Here is a 25,257-nt window from a genome sequence, read left to right as displayed (position 1 = left end):
AACTCGTGCATAACTTTTTAATATATCATGTTATTTGTCGCTTTTCGTCCGATCTCTCAGTGGTGAAGAATCACTTGAAAATTACATAATTCTCGTATCCGAATCCATTTTCAGATCTTCACCAAAATCGAATCTGTTTTTCCTTGTCACACAGCTGAAAACGAAGCATTCCAGACACATTTCAATGTTGCTCCATGTGAATTTGCTTCCGATGGGGGACTCTACAACGTTCATAACTCGTTCAACTTCGCAATCCACAACTACTACTTCGCATTCTACAACGATGGGGGATTCTACAACTTTCGCAACTCTACAACTTCGCAAGATACAAGTACAACTTCGCAAGCTGCAACTACAACTTCGCAATCTGCAACGACAACTTCACAATTCCACAACGATCAGGCAGAATTTGTTGGAAAATGCGCAAAGCTCCATGGGAAAAAGGTTTGTACTTATGTTATTTTTGATGGTTAAGATTTCTCAAGGGGTCTGAGTACATTCCGCATGCATGATTGATGAAGAAACGAATAAATATGCTTAAGAGGCTCGGTGGGTAACTTGTGAAATATGGAGTGTAAATTAAGACTGATGCAACCCACACAAAGTTTTGAATTATCGGAGGGTTAACTACATTTTATCCCACTAACTGCGAGAGAAATTGCTCACGATCACATAGATTGAGTTCAGTATAGTAGTTAATTCTTATCTTCTATTTTCAGTCTCAAGTTTTGTAATGCTCAATATTCACTTTGCAATATGTTTTTTGGTTGTGATTTGATAGCTGACAGACGTCCATTTAATCAAACTGAACGCCGACGACGGACACGGCTCTTTGAAACTCAGCATGCAGATAATACATGCTTTTCCAAAACTGGCTTTTCAGTTTCTTACTGAGGTAACGGTCTTCACATTAGTAGTTGTAGCACCTTTTTGGCTTTGTAAGTGTACATTTTTTCAAGACGAAACTTATCTAAAAAATTAAAGCAATCAGAAGAAAGGTCTATCTCACGTCAAGACCTACAAATGTGAAGAACAAAAAGCATGATTTCTTGCTTGCTACATTATCGGAGTTTAAAATATAGCGTCAAAAGTACCGGCATGAAACATCGTAAAATTGCCTATATATCCAGTGTGGGCACCTCCGGGACATAAAGGTGATCCCGGGGGAGAAGGCTGTTTCACAGCACCACTTGATTGTCCGCGACATGAGGGTAAAAGGTGCGAGGAGAGTTCGACGGGTGAAGTACCAACCGAGAATGAAGGTGTGGAGGTTGATAGAGGCGACGGTGAGGGAGGCATTAAAAGAGAGGCTGAGTTGGGTAGAGGATGATGTGGTTGAGCTTGAAAGTGGTTGGATGTCAATGAAAGATAGCCTGCTGGGAGCCGTTGGTGATGTATGTCGATGGACAAAAGGACCACCGAGGCACTCGGAAACATGGTGGTGGGATGATGAAGTTGGAAAGAGGATTGACGAGAAGAGGAAGGAGTTCAAGGAGTGGCAGAAGGCGAAGGATGCATGTCGGAAAATGTTCGGAGAACGCTTGAATTCGGAAGAGGGGCAGAGAGCAGTATTCAGGATTGCAAAGCAGATTTTTTTTTTTATGATCATTTTTTGTATACAGGATCGAGGCTCGTGAAAGAGCTAACATTTATCACACAAAAAAAATCAAACAGACACACAGAACAAAATAAGGGTCGCGGTAAACAAGATGGGGAGAGAAGGGGAAGCACACAAACAACATTTGAGAGCAGGGACATCGGGAGATCTGTGGTAGGGCTTGGGGGGGAGGAGGCGTGGGAAGGGGGGAGGGGTGGGAGAAGTATAAAACACAAGGACACTGCAAGGATTTCCAGGAAGGAAGTTGGCATTTCAAAAAAGTGAATCTGGGGTGAAATTAGCGGGGTTAGAAAAGATCAAGGTTTTGAATGGGGGAAGATAAGAGATGGTGGTGAACAGCTGTTTTAAAGACCTGGAGGGAGGAGTGGGATTCAAGAGAGTGAGGGAGTTTGTTCCAGAGGCGTGAGAAAAGAGGAATGAAGGAGTGAAGGTGAGCAGAGAGTCTTGATTTTGGCAGTTTAACCACAACAGGGTTTCAGGCAGATCTTGTGTGACCTGTAGGAATATTTGGGGGACAGAGCCCAGAGAGAGCTGGGGGAGCAAGGCCAGAGAGGAGTCGGTAGAAGACAGAAAGACCACCAACCTGCCTGCGGTGAGTAAGTGAAAGGCCTTCGGTGTTGGCTTCATCGCGGGAGATTCCAATGATTTTGAAAGCTTTGGTTTCAACAGTGTGAAGCCGCGCTAGGTGTGAGGCAGGAGCACCGGCCCAGACGGGAGAACAGTATTCCATTGAGCTGCGATGAAAGCCTTGTATGTGGTGAGGAGCTCAGGTGTGCGAAGGAAGGACTTCGCACGACGGAGGATGCCCAGTCGGCGACTGACTTTGGAGGCCAGATTTGAAATGTGGTTTTCCCAGGAAAGATCATGGCAGATAGTGAGACCCAAAAGCTTGAGCGACAGAACTTATTGGAGAGGATAATTCAGAAAGTGGATGGGAGGGTTGTCCAGTCGGTCTTTTCGGAGACATTTTTTTTTTTTTTTTTTTTTTTTGTATACAAGATCGAGGCTCCTGAAAGAGCTAACATTAATCACACAAAAAGACAAACCGACACACAAAACACAAAAAACAAGGGGAGTGGCAGACAAGATGGGGAGAGAGGGGGAAGGACACAAACACAACATTTGAGAGCAAGGACATCGGGAGGACTTGGGGGGAGGTGGGAGAGGAATAAAACATATGAACACTGCAAGGACTCTGGGATGAATTACCGGGGGTAGAAAAGATCAAGGTTTTCGATGGGGGAAGATAAGAGATGGTGGTGAACAGCTGTTTTAAAGACCTGGAGGGAGGAGTGGGATTGAAGGGAGTGGGGGAGTTTGTTCCAGAGGCGGGAGAAAAGGGGAATGAAAGAGTGAAGGTGAGCAGAGAGCCTAGACTTTGGCAGTTTAACCATAAGAGGGTTGCAGGCAGATCTTGTGCGACCTGAAGGAATATTGGGGGGACAGAGCACAGAGAGAGCTGGGGGAGCAAGGCCGGAGAGGAGTCGGTAGAAGACAGAAAGACCACCAACCTGCCTGCGGTGAGTGAGTGAAAGGCCCTCGGAGTTGACTACATCGCAGGAGATTCCAATGATTCTGAAAGCTTTGGCCTCAACAGCGTGAAGCCGAGCAAGGTGTGAGGCAGGAGCACCAGCCCAGAGGGGGGAACAGTATTCCATTGAGCTGTGGATGAAAGCCTTGTATGTGGTGAGGAGCTCAGGTGTGCCAAGGAAGGACTTCGCACGACGGAGGATGCCCAGTCGGCGACTGGCTTTGGAGGCCAGCTTGGAAATGTGGTTTTCCCAAGAAAGATCATGGCCGATAGTGAGACCCAAAAGCTTGAGCGACAGAACTTCTTGGAGAGGATTGTTGAGAAAGTAGATGGGAGGGTTGTCCAGTCGGTCCTTTCGGAGAGACATTGTAAGAGTGTGAGATTTGTCAGGATTGAAAGACATGTTCCACTTGTTTGACCAGTCGGCGATTTTGTCCATGTCTGCAGAGAGTGAGGAGGCTGCAGATTGCCGATCTGAGGGATGAAGAATGGAGTGACATAGAGTGGGGTCATCAGCAAAGAGATAAACAGGATTTTCAAGAGACTCAGAGAGATCATTGATGAAGACCAGAAAAAGCACAGGGCCCAGAACACTGCCTTTTTTTTTTTTTGTATACAAGATCGAGGCTCGTGAAAGAGCGAACATTAATCACACAGAAAGACAAACAGACACACAAAACAAATAACATCGGGAGCGGTAGACAAGATGGGGAGAGAGGGGGAAGGACACAAACACAACATTTGAGAGCAGGGACCGAGAGACATGGAGACATCGAGAGAACTGTGGAAGGGAGAGGGCTTTGGGGGGGAGGCATGGGAAGGGGGGGGGGGGGGGGTGGGAGAGGTATAAAACATATGGACACTGCCAAGACTTCCAGGAAAGAAGTTGGAATTTCAAACAAGGTGGATCTGGGGTGAATTAGTGGGGGTAGAAAAGATCAAGGTTTTGGATGGGGGAAGATAAGAGATGGTGGTGAACAGCTGTTCGAACAGCCTTCGGGAACTCCAGCCTGAACAGGAAGGGGAGATGAGAGAAACTCATTCAGGGCCATACATTGACTTCGACTCGAGAGGAAGTCCGCAAGCCAAGCGTGGATATTTTTCTGGATACCATAGGAGAGAGTTTGGTGAGCAGAGCGGGGTGCCAGACCGTATCGAAGGCACATGATATGTCAAGGGAGAAAGCTCTAATTTCCTGTTTGGCATTGAGGACTTCCATCCATTGTTGAGACAGCAGAAGCAGCATGTCCAGAGGAGAGTGACCTGGTCTGAAACCAAATTGATGATCAGAGATCAGGCCATTTGAGAAGAGGAAAGATTTGATATCCGAAGCAATGATGGATTCCATGACTTTGCTGATAATTGGGAGAAGGCTAATTGGTCTGTAGTTGCAAGGATCTGTTTTTGCACCGTTTTGTGTAAAGCGGTGATGTTGGCTGATTTCCAAGCTGATGGCAGATGACCTTGAGCAAAAGAGAGGGTGAAGAGAACAGAGAGAGGGAGTGAAAGATTGGCAGAGCGGGATTTTAGGACCCGTGGGCTGATGCTATCAGGTCCAATTGCAGAATCAGAGTCGAGGGGTTGACAGAAACTTTTCCACCTTGTCAGGAGGAAAGGACACATTCCAGGAACAGCTGTGTATTGTGGGTACAGAGAGGGATGGGTTTGGGACACAAGATTTAGAGGCAAACACAGAGTTGAGGCATTCAGCTTTTTCATGTGCGGAGTCAGCTGTGTAGCCATTTGAGGTAAGGGAGGGGATGGAGGGAGAACAAGCACCAGAAACGGATTTGACCAGATGCCACCAGGATTTGGAAGAGGGAGACAGGTTTGTGAGTTCGGTCTTGAGAGTGGAGAGGTATTGTTTCCTGGCTCTCCTGAGGGTGGACACACACTTGTTTCGGGCTTTGTAAAGGGATAAGATATTTCCTTCCGTTGAATTTGCTTTCCAGGAGGCGAAGGCAAGTTGTTTCTGGGCAATTGCCTCACCACAAGATTCCGTGTACCATGGACGGGAGGAAGGGGATGACAACTGAAGACGAGATGGGATAAATCTGTGCATGAGAGAGAGAGCAATTTACTTTGGAAGAATTCCCAGGATGAGTTGATGTCAGAGGCGGTAGAGATGGGAGACCAGTCCAGATGATTGATGGCTGCTTGAAGAACATGCCAATCAGCCTGAGTGAAATGCCAGACTCGTCGACGCTGAGGAGGCTCTCTGAGAATTGTCAGAGAGATGTCCACTTTGACAAGCACATGATCAGATGAGCCGATTGGAGCAGAAGAAGAGCAGCAGACATTTGCAGGGAAGTTTGTTATAACCAAGTCGAGAAGAGAAGATGCTCCGTTGACTGAGATCTGGGTCGGGAAATTGACAGATTGTGTCAGTCTCAGTGAGTCGCAGAAGTTCTTTGCTGAGGAGCCATGGCTGGTGAGAGAGGTACCCACACCCAGCCAACTGGCATGGTGACAATTGAAATCACCACATATGAGGAAGAGAGAGTTGGGATGAGTAGATAGAAGTTGGTCCATATTATCAGACAGCGAGATGTAGATGGAGTCATCACTGTTTGGTGGACGGTACAACACACATATGAACAAAAGGTGGGAGCGAAGGGGAAGCCGTAGCCAGAGGTACTCCTGGGGGTGAGGTGGAGAGAGGGCAGTGCAGGGCGAATGAGGAAGAGAGTTTTTGATAAAGATAGCAACCCCACCTCCAGGACGAAGCTCAGGTCGTTCACACCGGAGGAGGGAGTAACCCGGAAGAGATATTAAGGAATCGGAGACATCATGAAGGATGAAAGTTTCTGTTAAGCAGATGAAGTCTGGTTTGTCAGAAACAACCTGTATGGAGAGATCAGTCAAATTTGAGCGATGGCCCCGGAGTGTTTGAGGTCCATACCGTCAATGAAGAGGAAGGGGGAGCATCGGATACAGAACGCGGGGGGGGGGGGGGGGGGGGGGAGGGGTAGGGTAGGATGTGGAAGTGGTAGGGAGAGCTGTTGAAAGTGTGTCAGAGATTTCAGAATTGCTAGGAGAAAGGGAAGGATGGGGCCGCCAAAAAGGTTTGGTGGTGATTGGGTGAGGCACAGTGAGGTGTTATTTGAGGGGTGGGGCAAAGCGAGGCAGAAGGTTGGGGGAGATGGAGGTGAGAGGGGGGAGATGGAGAAAAAATGAGGGTGGGGAGATTTGAAGGGGAGTGGCAAGGGGAGAGTTTATGAGGGGAGTGGTTAGGGGGGAGTTTAGGAGGGAAGGGGCAAGGGGGGGATTTGAAGGGGAGTGGCAAGGAGGGAGTTTATGAGGGGAGGGGTTAGGGGGGAGATTTGGAGGAAAGGGGTGAGGGGGGACTTTAGGAGGGGAGGGACGAGGGGGAATCTAGTAGGGGAGGGGTGCAGGGTGAATTTAGGAGGGAAGGGGCAAGTGGGAAGATTTGAAAGGGATGGGTGATGGGGAAGATTTGGAGGGGAGGGGCAAGGGGGGAGATTGGATTTTAGAAAGTGTACGATTAATGGGAAACGAACATTTATTGCAAAATGAGTTTCTTGTGACCTTCGAGTCAAAGATACGTTTCAGGACGCTGGATGGGGGGGGGGGGGGGGGGGGGGTGGAGTGCAGGGGAGTTTCGGGAATGTATGAGAGAGGAACTGCAAGAGATGGAAAAAAAATTTGGAATGAATAGATTTGGTGAGCAAGTTGAAAGCACCCTTTTAAAGAAGGAGAAGAAAAAGGTGTTATCATATACGACAGAATACAGTACTTCAGGGGAAAGTTTAAACATTTTAAATTTGAACAGTGAAAACTATCTGGGGAAATGGGGGTGAAACACTTGGTCGAAGAACGAACGAACGAATAAGAACAATGAACAAACGAATAAGAACAACAAATAAGAACAAAGAAGGAAGTATATATATATATTTTTTTTGTGAAGATTTTAATCAAGGAAGTACGGGGTGAAAATACTGGGAAATACTGAGAACGAAAGTAAATGGACCACAATCGACCGCTGAGAGAAACAAAGCCTCAACGTATAAACAAGGTACGAGGCCTCAAAAAATGCGGCACGAAATAACTGACGATTATTTATACAGGTATGGTATGGTGTAACCACCATAGCCTGGTGTTGGCTTAGCGGTTAGGGTGCAGGCTTGGGATCCTTGGATCCTGGGTTTGAAACCCGGTCGATCGCTGAATTAAACACCAGGGGGTTTAGCCTCTCATCAGCCAATTAAACACTCAGCCTCTCATCCTTCCGAGGTCGGCAAATTGAGTACCAGCTTTCTGGGATGAATGATCCCGGTGTGTACCCTGGTTTAGAATAGGTACACCGTATCCCTGCGCATCGTAAGAGGTGACTAAGGGTTGGCGTCAGGAAGGGCATCCGGCCATAAAACATCGCCTCAAACAGGGAACCATGATTGTCATGGGGCCCGCAAGGCCAACCCTTGCTCTAGCGGGGAAGGAATGGCCTTAAAACGATCATTCATTCATTTTATTTATTTATACAGGTATGAAAGATTAACACCGATAAACTTCCTAGGGACGCACTATAGGTACACACACTGAAAGATATATACAGTTTCGACAAAATACAATTGTGAACAATGACTTAACTTCAAAAGCGTGGAGAGCATGTGCAGCTTCGAAAAACCGTGCCCTCGCCGACAAAGATCTCGCGAGATCTCCAAGATAGCGAAAGAGAGGTGTGATGTGATGGGGGTGAGTTGCTTGAAGGATGAAATGGGACAAATCGTTGTGGACCCAGAAGGAATTGAAGGACGATGAAAGAGATACATGGAAATGCTGTTGAATGCAGAGAATGAATGGGATGGCAACATGGAGAGTAACCCAGTTTTAGGACCGGCAGAGACGATAACTGAGAAGGAAGTTGAGGAAGCAATAAAAGCAATGAAGAGTAGAAAAGCGGGAGGGCCGACGGGAGTTGTGGGAGATATGTTGAAGGCAGCAGGAAGTTGGGGTGTGAAGAGAATGACAGAGATCTGTAATGTTGTGGTGAAAGAAGGCCACATTACAGTGGATTGGGAACTGAGTACCCTAGTCCCTCTATACAAGGGGAAAGGTGACCCTCTGGACTGTGGCTCGTATCGAGCAATAAAGTTATTGGAGCATAGAATGAAGGTATTGGAAAGGGTGTTGGAGAGGAGGATAAGGAAAAAAGTGAAGATCGACGAAATGCAGTCTGGATTTATGCCAGGAAGAGGAACGCCAGATGCGCTTTTTATTGCAAGGCAGTTGCAGGAGAGGTACATGAAGAGGAAGACGTTGTTTCTTGGGTTTATTGATCTGCAGAAAGCATTCGATAGGGTTCCATGCGAAAGTGACATGGGCATTGAGGAAGTCAGGAGTGGAGGAACAGTTGATCAGAGTAGTGATGGCAATGTACAAGAGAGCGCGCACAGCTGTAAGGACGAAGGACGGGAACAGTGGTGAGTTTGAGGTGAAGGTGGGAGTGCATCAGGGGTCGGTACTAAGTCCCTACTATTTGTAGCAGTGATGGAGGTGCTGGCTCGAAACATAAAGGAGGGTTTACCATGGGAGTTGTTGTATGCAGATGATCTGGTGTTGATTGCAGAAAGTATGGATGGACTGAAGGGGAAGATGAACAAGTGGAAGGAATGTATGGAGACAAAAGGTCTGAAAGTGAATATCGGAAAGACGAAGTTGATGGCAAGTGGTAAAGCGTGTGGTAAGGTGGAAAGAACTGGGAAGTGGCCGTGTGCTGTGTGCAGGAAGGGTGTCGGAGTGAACTCCATTCAATGTACAATGTGTTCTGAGTGGATTCATCAAAAATGTAGTGGTTTGAGAGGGTCATTAACCAGTGTGGCAGCTACATTCAAGTGAAAGTTGTGCACAGAGGGAGGTGCAGATGGAGGAAATGTTGAGTTGGATCTTGGAGACTGCGTGAAGCTGGAAGGTGTGAAAACATTTTGCTACCTCGGAGACATGCTGAATGGAGAAGCTGGATCAGACTCGGCAACGGATGCTGGAGCGATATGTGCATGGAAAAAGTTTCGGGAACTGAGTGGCGTGCTGATGAGGAGGGGAGTGTCGTTGAAGCTGAAGGGAAAGGTGTATGCTGCATGTGTGAGAAGTGTTATGATTTATAGGAGCGAGACATGGGTAATGAACGTTGAGCAGCAACGAAGGGTGGAAATGTGAATGGTTCGGTGGATGTGCGGAGTATCGTTGAGAGAGAGGCAGGAAGGGCCTGTGATGGAATTGCGATGAGAGAGGCAGGGCCTGTGATGAGAGAGGCAGGAATTGCAAAAGATGATGGGAATAGAGCCTGTGATGGATGCTGTGAAGAGAAACAGTTTGAGATGGTTTGGTCATGCGTTGAAGAAGGATGAAAGTGACTGGTTGAGAAGAGTGATGGAAATGAATGTAGAAGGAAGTACAGGACGGGCAAGACCGAGAAAGACTTCGCTGAAGATGGTGGAAGAAGAAATGCGGGCAAGGGGGTTAACAAGGAGAGATGCAGAAAATAGGGCAAAATGGAGAAGATGGTCATGGGGACCGCAAGGCTAACCCCCGCTCGAGCAGGGAAAATGCCCTTAAAATGCATGTTGTTGTTGTTGTTGTACTCGGTTGAAAAAAGGGAACGTGTGCTACATACTGGCTACCACTAGGTGGCACTTGTGGCCTCCATTAGCACATTCTGTGTGGACAATCAATCAAACAAACAGAGAAAAAAAAACCACCTTTAGAGGCCATTTTTCCCCGCAAAGCGGGGGTTGGCCTTTTTCGGGAACCATGGTTGTTGTTGTTTTTTGGTCCCCTTTTTGAAGCAATGTTTTACGACCGGATGCCCTTCCTGCCGCCAACCCTTTTTGTCGCCTTTTACGACAAACAGGGAATTACCAGTGAACTGGTTCTCAATTTGCCGACCTCGGAAGGATGACAGGCTGAGTCAACCCCCCTGGCGTTAATTTAGCGATCGATCGATCGAATCAAACAAACAGAGAAATGGACCCAAATGCAAGACCCTCTCCTCTGGCAAGGGTAAATGTTGGCAATTAAAGGAGTATTTCTGTGGACGGTCCATTAAAGTTCCTGTCGGGTTTCCAACTGCCTGGATTTTTTTTACAGATTTTATTTACTGACTCTTTCCAAAGTTACATTTTGGTCTTATTAGCCCGAGATTGGAGCTGATGAAGCAGTAAATGGGAAATGTAGGTTTTGTTTTGTCGATCATCCTTTGTATAAGGGCGAGTGTTGTGATGGGATGGCAAGAAATCCCCTCCTTAAATACAGTCAGGCCGAGTAAGTACCAACCAGTCAGCACTGCATACCTCATGTTTCTCAATGTTTGACCAATGCGATCGCTCCACTTAATTCATGCAGTGTGTTTACATCTCGAGATGAGACATCGAGGATTTCTTTGAAGAAATGAGCCAATCAAAAGCCGACATCAGTGCATGAAAAAGTACCAAAAATTTACCATTTTCAGGAGGTTCTGCGAATGGTTGGGTTTAACCTAGAATTGGAAACGTACCGAGAAGTTGAGGTGATAAAGGGGTGAATATTTTCAGAAATTCCCATGCTTGATGGGCTCAATGGCCTCCGACTGCATTGAAGTACCTCATGTGATTCCTTGTGTGAAAGTAAATCTCCAGAGGTGTAGCTGCTTTATCCTGTTGTGGTTTCGACATCTTGGTGGGAATGGTTTACAACACGATACACCTCAAAAAGCGAAAACTATGTCAAAACAGATTTTACAATTGTCTTGTTCAACCTGTTGTGTCATATCTTCCCCACGAACATCAGAAACCGTTGAGGAAGGACAACGTAGAACATCTAAGCGTACCTCATCCAAACATACCCCAGGAGTCTTTTTTTTCTCTTTTTTTTTACTGAATCGAGGCTCGTGAAAGAGCTGACAACCGCGAGGGAAAGACAGCACAGGGGGACCACGAGGGAAAGACAGCACAGGGGGACCACGAGGGAAAGACAGCACAGGGGGACCACGAGGGAAAGACAGTACAGTGGGACCGCGAGGGAAAGACAGCACAGGGGGACCACGAGGGAAAGACAGCACAGAGGGACCGTGAGGGAAAGACAGCACAGAGGGACCACAAGGGAAAGACAATACAGAGGGACCGCGAGGGAAAGACAGCACAGAGGGACCGCGAGGGAAAGACAGCACAGAGGGACCGCGAGGGAAAGACAGCACAGAGGGACCGCGAGGGAAAGACAGCACAGAGGGACCGCGAGGGAAAGACAGCACAGAGGGACCGCGAGGGAAAGACAGCACAGAGGGACCGCGAGGGAAAGACAGCACAGAGGGACCGCGAGGGAAAGACAGCACAGAGGGACCGCGAGGGAAAGACAGCACAGAGGGACCATGAGGGAAAGACTTCTTTACAATGAATATTTGCCTTAAAATAAAATTAAACATTTGTTAACGAAACTAGCAAGACGTCACAATGGCAACAAAACTTTCAAGTTCAAATTGGTGACAAACACAAATAAGCATCGCAGTTCTTACCCAGACCGAGCTTGATCATGCAGTAAATGCGATTCACGTGTGTTTGGGGATTTTTCAGGGAAAAGCCAGAAGAAAGAAGGACCGTTTCATGAAGCAGAACGATCTTGAAGAAGTATGTGAGGCTATGAGAAGTATTTGCCTCACGAGTGGTAAAGTGTTGGTGGACAGTGTTGGTGAGTATGCAACAACAACCTCCCCCCCCCCTTCCCACGCCTCCTCCCAAGCCCTCTCCCTCCCTCAGATCTGCCAATGTCCCTGCTCTCAAATGTTGTGTTTGTGTGCTTCCCCCTCTCTCCCCATCTTGTCTTCCGCTCCCCTTATTATATGTTTTCTTGCATTCCTGTGTTTCTGTATCTTTATATTATTATTTATGCTGGTGGTGGTTTGCATGCAGCCTGTGGCTGTTGGGAATCATTTTCTAAGGGTGCGGCTGTGCTACTGATGCAATGCCCCCCATTACCAGTCAGCTGGTACTCAGTGTGCTGCCCGCGGAAGGATGACTGGCTGGTTGAGTCAACCCACCTCGTGTTAATTCAATGGATGACAGCGGCTTGAACTCAGGACCCTAAGATCTCAAGGCAGCCACCTTAACTGTTAAGCCAACACCAGGCATATTATTTATACTTATGTATATTTATTCGTGTGTTTGAGGTGTTTTTGTTCTGCACCTTTATATTTGCACGTCTGCATGTGTGCACACAAAGGACTGCTTACATCATAAAGGGCATTCAAAAGGTTCCAGAATGTGATACTTTCAACGTAGTGACAAACGAGAAGGGCACTCGGTCGAGAGCATACCTCCGCCAGGCTGAACAGCTTGTTTTGTATCCCACTGATAAGCCGGATATGGATTGGACCTGAACCAAAATCGAATCGGCTTGTTCTTGTCACCCAACAAACTCGTCCACCAAATTCAGTCATAACCCGTTCATAACTTTTTTTAATATCATGTTATATATCGCTTTTCGTCCAATCTCTCAGTGGTGAAGAATCACTTGCAAATTTAATAATTCTCGTATCCGAATCCATTTTCAGATCTTCACCAAAATCGAATCTGGTTTTCCTTGTCACACACCCAACCTCTCCACCAAGATTCGTCCAAATCCGTCCACAACTTTTTGAGTTATCCTGCTACATGTCGTTTTTGGCCCGATCTCTCAATGGTAAAGAATCACTTGAAAAATTCTACGAGCCGGATCCGAATCCGGATCTTCACCAAAATCTAATCATTTCATCCTTGTCACAAACCTCTCTGCCAAATTTCGTCCGAATTAGTCGACAACATTTTGAGATATCATCTTCACAGACAAAGAGACAGGCAGGAGTGATGTAACTTTCATCCACCTTTGGTGGGGGAGGTAATAATAGCATTGTTTTTGTTTATATGTATATATATATATGTATACACAAAGAATTAAGTTAAGCACCCCTACACAACGAATTAAGGTAAGCACCCCCTAATATATATTCTTTGTGTATATGTATACATTGGCATATATTCTAAGGTAAGTGAGATCAAATAATGATTGGTATGACATTAGCAATTATCCATTGATGAAATGCAGATGAGTGCACTCATCTGTGACGCCCATCGCTCGTGCAGCACGTGTTATCATCCACGTGGTCGTGATTTTCTGTAAATGCACTATCATCACGGGTTATTGCAAGTCACGCCTGAGCTCGTGTGGGGGTTACATGGTCATTTTCTCGTAATGGTGGCTCGTAGACGGTTGTCGGACGGAGAACGATGGCGGATAATAGGCATGATCGAGTCCGGAATGTCCAGAAAAGCTGTAGCTCGAACGTTTGGTTACCACCATTCGGTGATCAGTCGGTTGGTGCAGAAACACCAGGAAACGGATGCGGTGAAGGACCGCCCAAGGTCTGGAAGACCTCGCGTGACAACAGTCCGCCAAGATAGAGCGCTTTTGAGACTGGTGCGACGATATCCCTTCGCCTCGAGCCATTTCCTGAAGGACATCTGGCTGCCCAACAGAAGGCTATGTCACCGTACCGTGAGAAACCGCCTGAAATCGGCCGGTTTAAGGTCAAGACGAGTGATCAAGCGTCCAAGGCTACTCAAACGACATCAGAGGGAGCGTTTGGCATGGTGCCTAGCGCGACGTGGATGGAACATCCGGTCTTGGAGGCGAGTTCATTGGTCGGATGAAAGCCGGTTCTTGCTGTACGTGACAGATGGGCGTGTTCGGGTGTGGCGCCACAAAAACACCGCGTATGCACCTAAAAACATTCAACCAACGGTACCCTTTGGTGGTGGCTCGATTATGGTCTGGGGATGCTTCTCCCATGACTGTAAGTTGGACCTGATAACTGTGCGAGGTAACCTCAACGGAGAGCGATATGCCGAGGAAATCCTGAATACCACCGTAATCCCGCACTTCGATGACCACACCCTCGCCAGCAGACCCATCTTCATGGATGACAACGCCAGGCCTCACCGTGCGAGACGCGTCCGAGCCTTGCTGGAGCAAGGTGCTGTGACAACCATCCCCTGGCCTGCGTACAGTCCTGACCTGAACCCCCTCGAGCACGTTTGGGACATGTTGGGACGACAAATTGCGAAGATGGTCCCTCCAATAGCCAAACTGGATGAATTGGAACGTGCATTACATCGGGAATGGAACAACCTGCCACAGCAACACATACGACGGCTTACAGGGTCTATGAGACGTAGGGTTGAGACAGTGATCCGATCACGTGGGTCCTACACACGTTATTGACGCAAAGATCGCTAGAGGTCTTCTCAGAACAATGACTGTACGTTAGAAAACATAAACGTCATCCACACTGTCCGTGATGGACCTATAGCTCCATACTTAAATTGAGGTGAAAATATGCCTAAAATTCCCAAATAATTTCACCTTAAATTATTCAGAATAAAATATTGAAAACGGCATGATTGTTATGTTTTTATGTGACCATAATATCACTTCTCCAGAAAATATAGCAATATCATGGGTATATTACACTGTTTTGACGACAACAAACTTGTAATGTGCGAGGTTGTAAAAAAACGGGGGGGGTGCTTAACTTAATTCTTTGTGTATATATATATATGTATATATATATATATGTGTATTTAATATGGCATTTAATATGGAATATATATATATATATACACACACACATACACATACATACAGTGGAACCTTGACTTACGAGTTTAATTCGTTCTGTGACCGAGCTCGTAACTCAATTTGCTCGTTTCTCAAATCAAATTTCCCCATTAAAATGCATTGAAATGCTATTAATCCGTTCCAGCCCGCCAAAAACCACACCAATTTTTTTTTAAATATGCAGTATATATAAAAAATATCTCGCGCTTTATATTTCACCTGTATGCAGCATACACGTTGGCAGGATGGCCTGGACTGGAGGTACGCACACTTGACTCTAAACTGTCCAGCCTGGGTTTGAATCCCGACCCAGCTATAACCTGTCATGTCGGTGTTTCACAGGCAGGGTGATTCATCAATGTGTGTACCGCTAAACTGGGCGCCCCGTTTGCGTCCCATTAGTTGTTGGATGTTAAGGATCTCACCGTGTCTTCCACAAAGAGAAGGCGAGCTATCGCCGGCACTCTGAACAAGTTGTGGCCTGGCATGCTCTTCTCCTCTGCCGTTATATACGTCCTCCTCGGCATCTTTTTCCAGAAGAGCCCTGTCTCGTCACAGTTGAAGATTTGCTGGGGGATGTATCGTTCGGCTTCTATCAGTTCGGCAAAAGTTATAATAAAATCTTCAGCTGCCTTCACATCTGCCTCACCAAGTCGACAACACGCACACCTCGCTCATGTTTTTCGACGATTGCGTGTTTTATATCCAAGCACATCATCCTCTTCTTCTTCTCAGTACTGCCCTTGGCACTCAATTACTTAGGACCCATGGTTAAAACTAAGAAATTTTCCAAAATAACCAACATGCGAAAACAAAACAGCAGCGATATACGGCAGATATGCTTGCACGGCAAGATAACCACGTGACCGGAACCCACCTGGTGGCGGCTGGCGTAAGCTCCAAAATAACCAACATGCGAAAACAAAACAGCAGCGATATACGGCAGATATGCTTGCACGGCAAGATAACCACGTGACCGGAACCCACCTGGTGGTGGCTGGCGTAAGCTCCAAAATAACCAACATGCGAAAACAAAACAGCAGCGATATACGGCAGATATGCTTGCACGGCAAGATAACCACGTGACCGGAACCCACCTGGTGGCGGGTGGCGTAAGCTCGTAACTCAGATCTCGGCTCGCATCTCAAAGCAATAAACCGCCCGAGCGACGGCTCGTATCTCGGAAAACTCGTAAGTTGGTGCACTCCTAAGTCAAGGTTCCACTGTATATATATATATATATATATATATATATATATATATATATATATATATATATATATATATATATATATATATATATATATATATATATATATATATATACTGTGTGTGTGTGTGTGTGTGTGTGTGTGTGTGTGTGTGTGTGTGTGTGTGTGTGTGTGATTGGCATGAGCAACAAGGCGAAAGGAGAAAAGTCACGGCAACGTCATCGGCCATCTTGGATTTTGACGTGGCGACCCAATTTTCAATAGCATTCTTCCTTATGCCGAGATACACCCACACACCAGATTAGAAGTTGGTACTTCGCTTATTTTTCAAGATATGCAGGTTACAAGGTTCAGACATACATGGCATCAGACATACATGGCGGCGGCCATCTTGGATTTTGACGTGGCGATCCAATTTTAAACAGCGTTCTTGCTTGTGCCTAGATACACCCACACACCAGATTAGAAGTTGGTACTTCGCTTATTTTTCAAGATATTTCGCTCACAAGGTTCAGACATATATGTGGTGGCGGCCATCTTGGATTTTGACGTGGCGACCCAATTTTCAATAGCGTTGTTCCTTTTGCCTAGATACACCCACACACCAGATTAGACGTTGGTACTTCGCTTATTTTTCGAGATATTTCGCTCACAAGTTTCAGACATATATATGGTGGCGGCCATCTTGGATTTTGACGTGGCGACCCAATTTTCAATAGCGTTCGTCCTTATGTCGAGATACACCAACACACCAAATTAGAAGTTGGTACTTCGCTTATTTTTCAAGATATTCATCTCACAATGTTCAGACATACATGGCGGCGGCCATCTTGGATTTTGACGTGTCGACCCAATTTTCAATAGCGTTCTTCCTTATGCCTAGATACACCCACACACCAGATTAGAAGTTGGTACTTCTCTTATTTTTCAAGATATGCAGGTCACAAGGTTCAGACATACATGGCATCAGACATACATGGCGGCGGCCATCTTGGATTTTGACGTGGGTTGCACCCACACACCAAATTCGAATGCGGTCCTTCGCTTACGCACGCACGCACGCCCGCACACACGCACACCCGCACGCACGGACGGACGGACACACGGACGGAGGGGAAAGCCATAGTCCCCCTTTTGCTCCGCTGAGCGACCGGGGACAACAACCAGGTCAGTTTTGCCCCCTGCATGAAAAGCAGCCCAAACGGTCACCCCACCACCTCCAGCCTGGACTCTTGGCACTATACAATCTTCGTTGTGGGCTTCATGCACTTGTCTGAGCACTCAGACGCGGCCATCTTGACGATAGACCAGAAATCTAGACTCGTCACTGAAGGTCACGTGATTCCAGTGTCCTGGCTGCCATTGACGGTGCTCTCTGGCCCACTGCAATCGGCGCTGGCTGTGTTGTCTGGTCAGGCGTGGCTTTCTCAGGGGACGCCTGGCACGACAGGCTGCTTGAATCAGTCGTTGGTTGACTCGCCTTCTGGATACAGGCACATTTGTCAGTTGCTGCCACTCAGCCCTAAGCCGATTAGCTGACTTGGTATGGCCATTGCAGACTAACCGGTGCAGCTGGCGATCATCTCTCCTTGTGGTTCTGCGTGGACGTCCTGGCCTCGGTATTGGAGTAGGGACACCCCTCTGAGCATTTCGTTTCAGGATCTTTGACACCTGACCTTGAGTGATGCCATACTGCCGAGCAATAGCACGCTGTTTCATGCCAGAATTTCGTAAAGCCACCACTCCATGACAAACAGCATTGTCAAGTTGACGGACCATCTCCAGAGGAAGCGGCAATAACTTTTGTAGACGTGCAGCAGTTGTTTTCCACTAATACAGAACGCAACAACCCTTATATACCCGATTGTGAAGCCAATCGTCAAATGTACCTGTCCTTACATTTTGTCACACCACCTGTGATATAATCCTGTTATTGACTTCTTGCTGCGAAAGACAATCAGTGACATGGTTCTTTCAACAAAGACATCACCAAAGGGTAAAAGAAACTCACAAGATTGATATACTGAGTTCAGAAAGTAAACCCGTCAAGAAAAAAAAAATATTCCATATTAAAAGCCAAGTCTGTATGTATGTATATATATATATATATATATATATATATATATATATATATATATATATATATATATATATATATATATGTATATACAGACTTGGCTTTTAATATGGAATATTTTTTTCATTTATGGAACATTTAATAATATGGAACATTTAATATGGAATATTTAATATGGAATATATTGTTGCGAATATGGAATTTGGCCTCCATATCCGCTTGTAAATATTCCCCTATTTTCTCCGATACTCCCCAACTCTCCCTTACCCCATTCCCTAGTCCCATTGTCTGTAAACAACACCCATTAGAGCCGATCTTCCCCTTCATCCCCCCATTAAATGTCGTGCCCAGGTCCCCCGCACCACACGTAGACAATTATAGGACATCTTGCTAGTTATTCTTAATCTATGTCAGTTAAGGACTTGTTTCCATTAATTATGACTCTTCGTTGCACCAGAATGTGATGATATGGCACCAGTAGGAGTTTAGGACCTTCCCATACCTCCCCGCATCTCTTCCCATCATCTCAAGCTCCAACAACAACCACAACAACAGCGGCTTTGCGTCCTCACTCCGGCTCGGTTGGCCGCCATTGAACATGTGCTCGACGGGGTTACCCAGAAGGGGGCTCCCTGTCGGCCCCTCGTCAAGGGCGGAGCCGGTAACCCCCGCACCCAATGAGAAGCCATGGGCCGATGCCATATGGGGCGGAGCTAACGAGCGAGGGCGTGACTCCCCGCCGGATATACGCGGCCCCGCGCCGGACGTGACGTGAGATGCGCCCCGAGCTTGGAAGGACAAGACGCCACCCTCCCGAGCGCTGAGCGACCTCCCCGGCATCTCCACCAAAGTCGCGACCCACGAGCGCTGAGCGACCTCCCCGCATCTGCTGGACACCACCGTACGTGATTCTGTCCCTGAGCCAGGTGCACCTGAGCCATCGACTGCCGCTTTCCTTGCCATCAAATCCCGTGTGAGTCAGCGTTGTCCCGTTTATCTGTGGTCTGTCTAGGGTTAATATAAGAGTGTGTCTAAGTGCCTGTCTTCCTATGCTGTCCCTCTTGTAGTTGTAATCTAACCTTTTTCCGTACGAATATACTTGAGAACTGAACCCCTGGTGTCGTATTGTGTCATTATAACCCAGCCGGGTGTCTTCTCTTTCCTATTGAGCCAGCATAGCGCGATTAGTCAACCCCGGGTGCAATCGGGGTAACTTGTACGGATACGGCGGCCATCCCGCTCGGCCCACCATACCATCAAAGTCGTATCTGTAACAATTGGTGTCGGGAGTGAGATTCGAGGCCCGACCAAATTTGGAAAAAAAAAAAAAAACGAATAGAGAAAAAAAAAAATTTGGTCAAAATTTGGAGCGGCCGAAATTTGTATTTGTTTTACGAAACTCGAATTTTGCAAGTCGCGCTATGGCGGATCAAGACGGCTGGGGTCCGGTAGGGGAGAGTGAAGTAGGGTCGATCCAGGACCAAAATGAGGGACAGGAGGAGAGCGAAGCAGTGAGGGCGGCAGGTTCGCAAAATAGCGCCGTCACGCACGAAGAAGCGGGCGCGCAAAATGGCGCCTCGCTGATCACCGCGCCAGCGACCGTGGCAGCGCCCCCGGTGGATTTGAACTTGTTTTTTATACAAATAAAGGCGCTCATGGTCCAGACAAGTGAAGACCTGAGGAATGACTTGGGAAACCAAATGGGGGTAATGGGAAACCAACTGGGGGTAATGAGGGACGAAGCGAGGGCTCGGAGTGAGCAATTGGGGGTAATGAGGGACGAAGCGAGGGGTACCAGTGAGGGGTTAGACAATAATTTTAAGGGTTTAGACAAGAAATTTGGGAAGTTAGACGACAAATTTGAGGGGTTAGACAACGGGATAAAAGAGGTGAAAAAGGGGTTAATGGGGGTAGAAAATAGAATGGCTGCCCAGGAGAATCAGATAGAGGGAGTGAAAAATGGGTTAGAGGGGTTAGAAAACAGGATGGAAGGCAAATTGAGGGACATGAGGGACCAAGCGGAAAGGGAAGTTAACCAAATGGGGCAGCAGATAGAGGGGGTCAGAATGGGGGTAGAAACCAAACTGGATGCTCACAGGGAGGAAATGGAGCAGATGAGGGTGGCATCTGGGCAGGAGATGCAAGTGATGGGAGAGGAGATCAGAAGAGGAGTGAGTGAGGAGGTCGGAGGAGTGCGCGAGGAGGTGAGGCACTGTAAGGAGCACATGGAGAAAGAGGTGAGAAAGGGGACTGTAAAGTTACAAGGGGGCATAGAGGACCTGACGCAGGAGGTGGAGCAGCTGACGGTGGGACAGACGGAGTTAGTGGAGCAGGTTCAAAGGAACACTGCGGTATTAGGAGGGTTGAAAGCGACACAAAACGACATAAAAAACGACTTGATAGCGACAAAGAGGGAATGTCAGATGGTACGTGAGGGACTGACAACGAGGTTGGACGAGGTGATAGAGGTAATGGAGACGAAGGACCGGCAGGTGAGGACGCACATGGAAACGGTCAAGGTAGCCTTGGAGGACGAGCTTGAGGAGACGTACCGGGGAATAAAAGAGGTGAGGCACAAATTAGAAGAAGTGGAAGAAGGGGTGAGCGAAATTAAGAAGCGACGGAGAGGAGATAACAAGGAGATAAAAGAGGAGATAAAAGAATTGGTCCAAAGTCTGTGTTTGGATCGTGATGTGCTCATTAACCGGATGAGGGATTCGCAGGTGATGGAGGAGAAGCGAAGAGGAAGAGGACCCGGTGTAAGTGGTGACCAATATGGTCGTGCGTATGATGCGCCAGGGGATTTAAGAAGCTTGGGGGTCGAGATGGACCCGGGTGTTCGTGAAAGGCCGTTGGTGAGGTGTGCGACAGGTCTGGTGTGCGAAAAAGGAGGTGTGCAAGAAAGTCCGACTCTGGGGTGTGTGAGGAAAAAGTGCGTGCCAAGGAGTGAGTGTGCTGGCGAGAGTGAGTCGGTCGTAGCGCGTGTGCGAGGGAGCACATGGAAGCGTGGTGTGGTGAGTGTTACAGAGGGCGTGACGGGAGAGTGTGCGCAGGAGTGTGCGCGAGAAAGGTGTGTGACGGACAGGTGCATGAAGAAAGAGTGCGCTGTCAGAAGTAAGGAAGAGTGTCCACCTGTGGTGAGTGTTACAGAGGGTGTAACGGGAGAGTGTGCGCGAGGAAGGTGTGTGACGGACAGGGGCATGAGGAAAGAGTGCGCTGTCAGAAGTAAGGAAGAGTGTCCACCTGTGGTGAGTGTTACAGAGGGTGTAACGGGAGAGTGTGCGCGAGGAAGGTGTGTGACGGACAGGGGCATGAGGAAAGAGTGCGCTGTCAGAAGTAAGGAAGAGTGTCCACCTGTGGTGAGTGTTACAGAGGGTGTAACGGGAGAGTGTGCGCGAGGAAGGTGTGTGACGGACAGGTGCATGAGGACAGAGTGCGCTGTCAGAAGTAAGGAAGAGTGTCCACCTGTGGTGAGTGTTACAGAGGGTGTAACGGGAGAGTGTGCGCGAGAAAGGTGTGTGACGGACAGGTGCATGGGGAAAGAGTGCGCTGTCAAGAGTAAGGGTGAGTGCGCTGTCAGGAATGGAGGTGAAAGTAGTGAGAGTGACATGGAGCGTGAGTTAGTTGTGACAGGTGAGCGAGAATGTACACCTGGGATGGAAGGATGCACACCTGGAATGGTAGAGCGTGAGTGGGAATGCACGCTGGAGTTGGTGGTGAGGCACGTGGTTGGGTGTGCGAATGAGGGCACGCCTGTGATTGTCACAGAGGAGGTGACCGAGGAGGGGGCGCGAAGAGGTGTATTGGTGAGGTGTGCGAGCGACGAATGTGTGCCAAAGTGTTCGGTGGTCAGGTGTGTGACCAAGGCTGTGAGTGGAATGAGTGCACCTGGGTGTGTAAGGAAAGGTACGAGGAGCATGGGCACGGCTGGATGTGTGAGCAAGGAACGGGCTGCGGGGTGTAAGCGTCCAGGTGAAGCATCGACGTTAGACGGGGTAGAGTTTAGAACGACTTATAGCCGAATCAGGCCCTCGGTGCGTGCTGGGCCTCGCTTTGAACGGCCGCGTCTGTGCTCCACTAGGCGGAGCGGGCGGCCCGATAGAAAGAGTCGTCATGGCGACCACTTTTTGTTGAGGAATTCCGGCAGGTCGAGATCGGGACATTGGATGGCTCCGTGCCGAGATGGTGCGTGGGATCTCGGCCCGGGTAAGCCCCCGTCCCTGCCCCGAATGCCGGATGCATCCAGCCGCTGGCACAAAACAACCAGCATCCATTGCTTGGCTTTACGAAGCCGGGCTTTGGACAGGAATTGGCGCACCGAGAGGTATTAGTGAGTCGACTGGGTGATGAGGTTAGTGTTTTGGACCCAAAATTAGAAAAAGGCGAAATTTGATGATTGGCAAAGGATTGGCAGAGTGATGATTGGTAATGGTACAGTGATTGGCAGATGATTGGCAAATTTTTGATTTGTTGAAATTTGATGTGTAAAATTGGTAGTGAGAGACCCCCGATGTGGTGGGATGGCAAATCCACCATCCTTCCCATGGTGGGGCAAAGGAGCACTAGATTATGGGGTGTATGGCAGTGAAAACTAGCCCGGGTGGGTTAGGATATGGTGTGTAGGGATCTAGCGAAGATGACAGTAGGTAACGTTAAGGTTAGTTAGTGACTGATACCTGTAGTGGGGACGCAGGTAGATTAGTGTGGATTATAATGACGAGGGAGCGCAATAGTTAAAGGGACGACTGGGAAGCGCAAGTTTCAGAAGGGAGTAGTTAGCTGAGATGATGCTGTGTGTGTGAGGATTGAACAGGTGTGATTGCACAGGTGTGCAACTGGACAGGTGTGATTGCACAGGTGTGCAACTGGACAGGTGTGTGGAGCAGTGTATGAGTAGTGAGTGAGTGGATCAGCGCGAATGCGCTTGGGGAGAGAAGGGTGCAGGTGGCACCAGGTGTGAGAGCACAGGTGTGCAGGTACAGGTGTGTGGAGAGAGTTGGAGTGAGTGGTACGGAGTGGTGTGCATGGTGCGAAGGTGTGGATGGGGGAAGAGTGGACCCCTTTCACGAGCACCCGGGGCGGGTAGTGTAAGTGTTAGGTAGAGGGTGCAGGTAAATTGTGGTTGGATATTGGCATTTGTGGTGCGGTTGCAGAATGGTGTTGTGAATGGGTGCATTAGTGTTGTGGAAATGGCTGGGCGTGTAGCCTGTTAGTGTGTGTAGTTGGTTGGGCACTCCACCACTGTGAGGATGTCGGCCAGGTGAGGCCGCAGGTGGGCTCTGGGAGCCGGTAGTTGTGAGTGGGTGCCTGAGGATCCCGGGTGTGGATCGGGCGGCCCAGTGCCAGAGAGGGCACGGAGTGGGGAGAGAGCCAGAGGGCCTTCCCCTGGTAGTTAGGTTAGGGTAAGGAGCAGGTAAGCTCGGAGGCAACTGCAGTGGTGGAGGGGTGCAGGTGGGTAGACCCACTGGGAAAGGTACACGCCACAGCCCAGAAATTGTACGAGGGCACCGGGAGATGAATCGGGGGAGTGAGACCCCAAATTGAAGAGCACCACAGTTTGGCCAATGGGAATTGGTTTTTAGAACCCATAGTGTAAGAGGGCCAATGGGTTGGCCGGAGAAAGACCCCGGGTAGTGTAAAGTTGTTAAAGTCATTTAGGAAATAGTTAGGATTGATGAACCTGTCGCACCATACGCAGCCACTTACCTGTGGTGATGATGATGACTCCACACCTGTGTTTTCTTTGTTTGTGTTGCAGAAATGAGAATTGCTGTTGGATTTGTGAGACGCATCACGACGTGGATGAGACATTGGGGTGATTCCATCTCTCCCTCCCTAGGAGGGACTGATGATGAATTGAAAATGGCAAATTTTGATGAGAGTTGAAAATGGCAAATTTGATTGGTTAGGAGGGAGAGAAGACGAATTTGGTATATGGGAGGAACGGGGAAGACAGTAGGGATGTTTGTGGATTTGTAAAGTAGATGTTTATGGGTAGTGTTGTGTTTTGTTGATACAGTAAGGGGTAAGGGAGGGGCCATGTAGGTTACCTGGTGGGGGGGGCGTACGGTAGGAACGTACCTGTCTCACCTGGTTCCCATGTGCCCCCAGTGTGCATCACCTTGCATTGCGTGCACTTTTGCGCCCTTACCACCTTGCTCACTTGTCTTGTTTTTTTGTCTCCCACCTCCGAGGATCTGGCTTTGGGGTAGAGAGAGAGGAGAGAGAGGTGCTGGCGACGCAGTTGTGGGCCTGCACTTTCGCTGCTTGCTGCCGGGATCGATACACCATATGGACCGCAATGTTTGTGGCCACCCACGATGGACCGCAGTTCGTTTGCGGCCAAGCACCACCCGGGGATGGACCTATGGGTCAACGTGGCACCTATGCCATACAGGTGAACCACTTTTAAGTAACACCAAGTGCACCACAAGAAGAGCAAGAGACACCTGCAGGGTTAGGGGTTGTCGAATTTATTTTTATTCCAATGAACAATGGTGACTGCACCGATTGGTGGTGGGGTGGTGCTGTTGATGCTCGGGAAGGGTGCTCTGCACGTTATTAAAGGCCGTCGGCCACAGAGCACTCGTGGGTTGGTGTATCGATGTTGGCAAGCGCGCTCTCTCTATGCATAACATCTGCATGTGTTCCTCCAAAGACAGGTCCTGGATCGTAGTGTAAATAGCAGCATAGTCTTGTAAATAATGCTCCCTACCGGCTGTATGTTTAGTTTGAGAATTCTTTCCGGATTCGGTTATCCTGTGGGTGTGTTTCTGTGAGGAGAAGGGTGCAACGTCGCAGGGGGACATATTTACTCATTTGTGAATATCCGTAAAACTGTCGCACTCAGGGTAGAGTTAATAGTAGAGGGAACTACATTGCGTGCCACACTAAAGTAGGTAAAGATTTATCGGGTCGGGACGCCCCGAGGGTAGAGAAGGGTGCAATGTTGCGAATATGGAATTTGGCCTCCATATCCGCTTGTAAATATTCCCCTATTTTCTCCGATACTCCCCAACTCTCCCTTACCCCATTCCCTAGTCCCATTGTCTGTAAACAACACCCATTAGAGCCGATCTTCCCCTTCATCCCCCCATTAAATGTCGTGCCCAGGTCCCCCGCACCACACGTAGACAATTATAGGACATCTTGCTAGTTATTCTTAATCTATGTCAGT

The 25,257-nt window shown here is 48.1% G+C and overlaps 1 protein-coding gene across 1 annotated transcript in view; it reads left to right on the top strand.

Moving 5' to 3' along the window:
- The window catches only part of LOC144892095 (uncharacterized), a 118,505-nt gene that overhangs the window by 53,621 nt on the left and 39,627 nt on the right, over positions 1 to 25,257 (top strand). Inside the window, exons 9-10 of the mRNA XM_078777273.1 lie at positions 155 to 444; positions 11,714 to 11,828. Coding sequence (XP_078633399.1) covers positions 155 to 444; positions 11,714 to 11,828 — 405 coding nt within the window. The remainder of the gene's footprint in view (positions 1 to 154; positions 445 to 11,713; positions 11,829 to 25,257) is intronic.

This window comes from Myxine glutinosa, chromosome 5 (genome assembly GCF_964187855.1).
Source record: "Myxine glutinosa chromosome 5, kmMyxGlut1.1, whole genome shotgun sequence".
Lineage (NCBI taxonomy): Eukaryota > Metazoa > Chordata > Myxini > Myxiniformes > Myxinidae > Myxine > Myxine glutinosa.
The sequence above is the reverse complement of the archived record's forward strand: the minus strand, read 5'-3'. Positions and strand labels throughout refer to the sequence as shown.